A 7,443-nucleotide genomic window follows, 5' to 3' on the forward strand; every position below is an offset into this window, starting at 1 on the left:
GGCTATTCAAAATAATTAGTGTGGGCTCATAACTTGGCTAATAACTTGTGTTGTATTTTTGTGTGTGGAACGATTGATTTTTCTGTCATTATGTACTTTCTCTTGACAAGAGGACATTTTCAGCCTGCAAGTTCTGTTCGGCTATTTAAAACGTTTTCAATGACGCTTGCATTGGCTGTGAACGTCACGGGCACAAGTTCTATTCTAGGCTCATGGTGTATGATTACAAACAGAAGTGTGCCACGAGTGTGAGTGTGTGTTAATGTGTGTGTGTATTAATGCTGGTTCACAGGGGAGGGTAGAGAGCGGACACACAGCTTCAGCCACAGTACCTGCTGAAAGCCACTTCAAGGGCAAGAGACGCAGGGAACACACCAAGGCCAAAGGAATTTCGCCTATTTGGTGACTGTTGCAACAATCCGACTCATCTCTGAAGTCACACTTTATCCGGCTTGAGAAATAAAGTAGGTCTACCGTTTTCTCATCAGGGAGTTTTAATAGCATCCGTTTTTTGTGTGTAAACGCGGGTTGTATTTGATGTGTGTTTATTCTTGTGCATAGACCTGCAGCATGATTGTGGGGAAACGTTCTCGGCTATTTATTCATTTATGAGTAATTTCCTGTCGGCATGTTTGTCTTCAAGTTCCATTTCCAAATAAGGGATTTTCCCATGTTCCGTTACTAAAAATGATTGATTCAATAATACTGCGTTTGAGGCAGTCTTACGGACGTATATTAATGGATCACACATTGGATGTATTTGCACCACCTTATATGGTTGACTTTTGCAGGCCTGTTTCAAAAGTGGCGTGCGCCTCTCATCGTCTCATGCTCTCTGTGTTTATATTGTCTTTTGCCGCGCGTGCACGTGTACATTGCCTCGGCGCGCCGCTGCCTGCGGGCCGACCTTTGTCCCACATGCGGCCAGTCCAGTCATATGACATGGAAAATGAAATCCAGCCTCAACTCCGCGTAGCCTATTACGTCGGGAGACTCGTTTATGACCTCCAAATGCTGATGTAATAGTTTAAGTGTTTGTTTATGTGTATATTGTTACTTAACATGTTCGTTAGTCCATATGGCTGATTATAGGCCTATAATATAAACTTGCGATTTTAAGGCCTATGAATTGATCAAATGTAGGCTGTTATAAATCTAAATGCTTAGGCCTGTTAAACCTTAAAATGTTAAACATTTGTTAAACATTGTATTAATTGAAAACAGGTCCAGGGCCTACTTTAAAGTGCGAGTATATTCGTGAATACAGATTTAGCGTCTTTCTAAAGGAGGACAGCCTAGCTACGTCATTTGTGTGGTGACCATGTTTTCAGTTAAAGCTTAATGTACAGTGACGTCACTGGTGCTGCTCTCCGCCAACGCCACTGTCGCCGGCTGGCCCTGTAGACAGCGACCAATGGAGACCCTACAGCCCTTCAGCTGTTTCTGGGCTGCAGCAGCCACGTGTTTACTCTCTGTCAATCAACCAACGGGTTATTCAGCAGTTCCAAAGCATTTTCAAAAAAAAAAATCATAAAATCAATTTTGATTTGAAATAGGGACCGGCCAACATCCATTCTTCCACTTCATAGCAGCGATGGCCGAAGCCCACCAGGCTGTGGGCTTTGAGTTCACCGTACGACCAGACGGGGCGGACATCAAGCTGAGCCAAGAAGTGATTAAAAACATCTACCTGTCAGGGGTCACGGCTTGGAGAAAGCGCGCCATACAATTTAAGGTATAAAAGTGCCAGTTGTTTTAATTTCTTTATCGGGCATAATACAATTCATGAATTAGGCTTATCATCGCATCCACACCAAAATACATGCTTTTAATGTAAAGCATTTGTCCACTGCAAACATTTTTTGATGTCTGTCCGTCTAACTGTCTGTCTGTTTCTCTCTCTCTCTCTCTCTCTCGCTCTCTCTCTCTCTCTCCCTCTCCCTCTCCCTCTCGCTCTCTCTCTCTCTCTCTCTCTCTCTCTCTCTCTCTCTCTCTCTCTCTCTCTCTCTCTCTCTCTCTCTCTCTCTCTCTCTCTCTCTCTCTCTCTCTCTCTCTCTCTCAGAATGGTGTGTTGGCTGGAGTCTATCCAGCCAGTCCATCCAGTTGGCTCATAGTTGTTATTGCCATGATAAGCACTCTGTACACCCGCGTGGATCTCTCTCTGGGAATGATTGACCTAATCAAGGAAAACCTGCCACGGTTGGAAACACCTCACTCATTTGTAACATCATGCTTTGTTTGTTTATGTTGTCTGTATACCTGCACATCGTCACTTTTCCACGACAGCCATCCCTTTAGTTGTGCCGTATAAAACATGCGCTTTGCTTTATATGCTATTCTGCATAGCATGCTATATTTATGAATTCCGAGTATTCTATTGTACTTTATTGGAATTTTATTCTGCTCAAGATTGAAACAATGCTCACAAAAATGGACAAAAGAAGAACAACAGTAAGGCAATCGAAATAACACAGAACCCAATAATATCACATTTTGTTCTCAGCGTAGGTCGCTTCTCGTTGTGTTCTTAGCCCGAGTAGTAACCTTGCTCTAACCCTCACCTGTGTTGCTCTGCAAGGGGCTACATGTCTGTGCAGACCGGTAAGGTGCTGAGTGCCATCCTGTTCGCCACCCTCCTCTGGTTGTTCCTCATCTACCTGCTGAGATACTCCCTGAAGGCCCTGCTCTCTTACCACGCGTGGATCTTTGAGTCGCACGGAAAGATGAGCTCCTCCACTAAACTGTGGCTGGTGGGTTCTAGCATGGCTCCACTCGCCTCCTCTTTGTAGGCCTATCTATCTGTTACGACTGCCTATGGTTCCCCGGTTGCAACATAATGTTGTCCACGTCCGGCTCCGCTACCAAGAACATAAGTCGACACGAAACGTGAATTGGAAGGATAATACAAGTATGTATTAACATGACACGCCTCCTATCTAAGGATCACACCAAACCAAAATTAACAAATGATCCCGCACACATCAACAAACAACATGGAAACCAAGAAACGGGATTCACTGAAATTATTTCCAAAGACCAATTGCAGTAAAAAAAAGAAGATTGCCTGAGGGTGGTACTACTACTGTGACACTATGTGTCTGTATATTCAGGGCTGTGCTTGTGGTCATACTGCAGAGCCTGATCAAGATGTTCTCTGGGAGGAGGCCGCTCCTCTACAGCTTCCAGGCTTCGCTGCCAAGGCTCCCGGTCCCCAGCGTGGACGACACCATCGACAGGGTGAGCCTCGGAGAGCTCCACCGCGAGATCAGCTCCTGGCTGCTGATAAAAAGAACATTTTCACAGAGGATGTAGGACAAACACAGGTCATAACACTAGTTACCGGACTGTCTGCTACTTCTATGGACCAGGTCACGGGTAGGAGATTAATCTCCACTAGTTTAGTCTGCTACCCTTGCCTTGGTGCATAAAAGGAGTAGACCCATAATAAGAGTTATGAACGACCCCTCTGTGAAAAATGTTCTATTATTGGTATGATTGTATAATAATTCTCCTCGTAATGCTAATAACTATTATTACAATAAGACAAGTATTATATTCCTTACGGCCACAAGGCACTGACTTTCTCTGACCTTCAATGACCACCTAGTAGTCAAAGGATTGACAGTGATGAATAAAGTGGTGGATTGGCCAACCCTACTCCTCTATCGACCCCTTCATGAGGCACCTCTCCCCGCTGCAGTACCTGGAGTCGGTGCATGCCCTGCTGGACGACAAGCGATACAAGCAGATGGAGACGTTGGCCAATGACTTCAGAAACACCAGCGCCCCCCAGCTCCAGAGATACCTCCTGCTCAAGTCCTGGTGGGCGACCAACTACGTGAGTACGATGAGAGCCGGTGCACAGAAGCGTTGTCGTGGAAAAGTACAACACTTCAACTCAGACAAGAGAAGAGGTCAGAAAACGTTGTGGAGATTACAGGGTGATTTAATGTGTGCATACATTAGTTATGTTCTTTAACAGAATGAGCCATGAACACAGCTTTACAGAGATTCTTATACTGTTGAATGTCCAATAGCAGAGCTTTGTTAAAGTAGGGAATGTTCACATCTGGAGCCTTATTGCTCTTAAACAAGGAGACGTGTGCAGAGGTGAGGTAAGCAAAAACCATACTGGATAGTACAACTATGATGGGTAGAGGCACAAGGACACTCTGCTCATCCAACTGAGTCCTTCGGAGGAGACGTAAAACCGAGGTCCTTACTCACTGAGGTCATAAAAGATCCCAGGACACTTATCGGAAAGAGTAGGGATTCCCCGTCATAAAAGATCCCAGGACACTTATCGGAAAGAGTAGGGATTCCCCGGTGTCCTGGCTAAAACTGCCCCACCAGGCTTATTCAATCTGGCCCCCTAATCATCCTCCTGTATAATTGGCTGACTCATTAATTCCCTCCCTCTCCACCTCAAGCTGGTGTGTGGTGAGCGTTCTGGCGCTGATTGGCTGCCGTGCGTCACCCCAGTGGGTGCAACACACTGGTGTTGGTTAGTGAGGTTCCCCCCCTTCACTGTAAGCACTTTGAGTTTCCAGAAAAAAAACAGACAACCGGCAGAGGTGGAGCCATCCTCATTGTTTAGCTCCCACCCTGTAGTCTGGGCTCCAGGAACAGTGGCAAGGCTTCCCCATGACCCTCTAACTGAACCATTACCGTGGGGCTTTCATTTGACTTTAGAGAGCTATTCGGAGAGACAATGTTGACACTGTGTGTTTCCACACTTATTTTCATTCATGTAGCATATCCGCAAGATAATGATCCCACTTTCTTTGCATGTAAAGTATATAATAATTATATTCCTTATAATTACATAAAGTCTGCTTATGACCAACACTTATTTTAGGTCTGCTCCTTTCTGTGCCAGGATAGGCTGAGCTAGTGAAGATAAGTCGACAGAGAAGGGGCAGAGACATAATTAGTGTTATGAGCGACACCTGTGTTGTCCTACAATGACGCATCGCCCCCATATTGGAGAGTCCCAAGACTTTATATCCTTTTTTTTTTTGTACTTTGGCTCATGAGAACGGCTAATTGAAATCGATTGAGAAATGTAAACGTTACAGTGGTTTTTAGCCAGAAAAAAGGTCCCCTGTTTGCTTTGATTTGTTTGCAGACCAGTTTTGACCTTTCCAATATGGCGGCTACATTTACCTAAGATCCAAAGGCCAACGCGGCGACTATGTGTATGTGTCAGAGTGGAACTGTGGGCGCTAATGGATGCAACGCCTGCAGGTCAGTGATTGGTGGGAGGAGTACATCTACCTGAGGGGGCGGAGTCCCATCATGGTCAACAGCAACTTCTACGTCATGGTGAGCTGCATGGGTTTCAGTCCACCGGAATATATATAGAACACCACCTGGATAAAACAAGCATGTTGTATTTAGTAACTCTTTAGTCCAACTGCAATGCACTCAGTTGGTTCATTGGATTTTTTCTTAATTTTTAAAAAAGTTAAAAGTTGACATACCAAATATTATATATTATTATTCAACAATATAGCTCTACATGTATAACTGTATCCCTGCAAAAGAGGTAGACAGAAAATGGTCCGGACAAATTTGTTAAAAACACAAAAACAAACATTTATTATAAGGATATAGCCAAAAAGAAAAGGACAGAATAGCGAAAAGCATGAATGTGACCCGCGTTCACGCCTTAACGTGATGGTACATGCATGTGCGTGCGTTGGCAGGACCTCCTGTACATCACACCGACCGAGCGGCAGACGGCGCGGGCCGGGAACGTGGTGCACGCCATGCTACAGTACCGCCGCAAGCTGGAGCGCGGGGAACACGCACCGGTACCCCGGGACGCACCTCTCATTACCTACTCATTACTACGGCCTTTAGTACCACCTCTCATTACCTACTCATTACTACAGCCTTTAGTACCACCTCTCATTACCTACTCATTACTACAGCCTTTAGTACCACCTCTCATTACTACAGGCTTTAGTACCACCTCTCATTACTACAGGCTTTAGTACCACCTCTCATTACCTACTCATTACTACAGCCTTTAGTACCACCTCTCATTACCTACTCATTACTACAGCCTTTAGTACCACCTCTCATTACCTACTCATTACTACGGCCTTTAGTACCACCTCTCATTACCTACTCATTACTACAGCCTTTAGTACCACCTCTCATTACCTACTCATTACTACAGGCTTTAGTACCACCTCTCATTACCTACTCATTACTACAGCCTTTAGTACCACCTCTCATTACCTACTCATTACTACAGCCTTTAGTACCACCTCTCATTACTACGGGCTTTAGTACCACCTCTCATTACCTACTCATTACTACAGGCTTTAGTACCACCTCTCATTACTACAGGCTTTAGTACCACCTCTCATTACCTACTCATTACTACGGCCTTTAGTACCACCTCTCATTACCTACTCATTACTACGGCCTTTAGTACCACCTCTCATTACCTACTCATTACTACGGCCTTTAGTACCACCTCTCATTACCTACTCATTACTACGGCCTTTAGTACCACCTCTCATTACCTACTCATTACTACAGCCTTTAGTACCACCTCTCATTACCTACTCATTACTACGGCCTTTAGTACCACCTCTCATTACCTACTCATTACTACAGCCTTTAGTACCACCTCTCATTACCTACTCATTACTACAGGCTTTAGTACCACCTCTCATTACCTACTCATTACTACAGCCTTTAGTACCACCTCTCATTACCTACTCATTACTACAGCCTTTAGTACCACCTCTCATTACTACGGGCTTTAGTACCACCTCTCATTACCTACTCATTACTACAGGCTTTAGTACCACCTCTCATTACTACAGGCTTTAGTACCACCTCTCATTACCTACTCATTACTACGGCCTTTAGTACCACCTCTCATTACTACAGCCTTTAGTACCACCTCTCATTACCTACTCATTACTACAGGCTTTAGTACCACCTCTCATTACTACAGGCTTTAGTACCACCTCTCATTACCTACTCATTACTACGGCCTTTAGTACCACCTCTCATTACCTACTCATTACTACAGCCTTTAGTACCACCTCTCATTACCTACTCATTACTACAGCCTTTAGTACCACCTCTCATTACCTACTCATTACTACGGCCTTTAGTACCACCTCTCATTACCTACTCATTACTACAGCCTTTAGTACCACCTCTCATTACCTACTCATTACTACAGCCTTTAGTACCACCTCTCATTACTACAGGCTTTAGTACCACCTCTCATTACCTACTCATTACTACAGCCTTTAGTACCACCTCTCATTACTACGGGCTTTAGTACCACCTCTCATTACTACAGCCTTTAGTACCACCTCTCATTACCTACTCATTACTACAGCCTTTAGTACCACCTCTCATTACCTACTCATTACTACAGGCTTTAGTACCACCTCTCATTACTACAGC

At 44.5% G+C, this 7,443-nt stretch overlaps 1 protein-coding gene across 1 annotated transcript in view; it reads left to right on the forward strand.

The window, feature by feature from the left end:
• The first annotated feature begins 236 nt into the window (after window positions 1-236).
• cpt1b (carnitine palmitoyltransferase 1B (muscle)) overlaps window positions 237-7,443 on the forward strand; it is a 15,511-nt gene continuing 8,304 nt past the window's right edge. Inside the window, exons 1-8 of the mRNA XM_060060161.1 lie at window positions 237-464; window positions 1,557-1,735; window positions 2,063-2,199; window positions 2,579-2,750; window positions 3,136-3,237; window positions 3,701-3,838; window positions 5,248-5,325; window positions 5,709-5,816. Coding sequence (XP_059916144.1) covers window positions 1,595-1,735; window positions 2,063-2,199; window positions 2,579-2,750; window positions 3,136-3,237; window positions 3,701-3,838; window positions 5,248-5,325; window positions 5,709-5,816 — 876 coding nt within the window. The 5' untranslated portion in view covers window positions 237-464; window positions 1,557-1,594. The remainder of the gene's footprint in view (window positions 465-1,556; window positions 1,736-2,062; window positions 2,200-2,578; window positions 2,751-3,135; window positions 3,238-3,700; window positions 3,839-5,247; window positions 5,326-5,708; window positions 5,817-7,443) is intronic.

Source organism: Gadus macrocephalus, chromosome 9, assembly GCF_031168955.1.
Source record: "Gadus macrocephalus chromosome 9, ASM3116895v1".
In the NCBI taxonomy this organism is placed as follows: domain Eukaryota; kingdom Metazoa; phylum Chordata; class Actinopteri; order Gadiformes; family Gadidae; genus Gadus; species Gadus macrocephalus.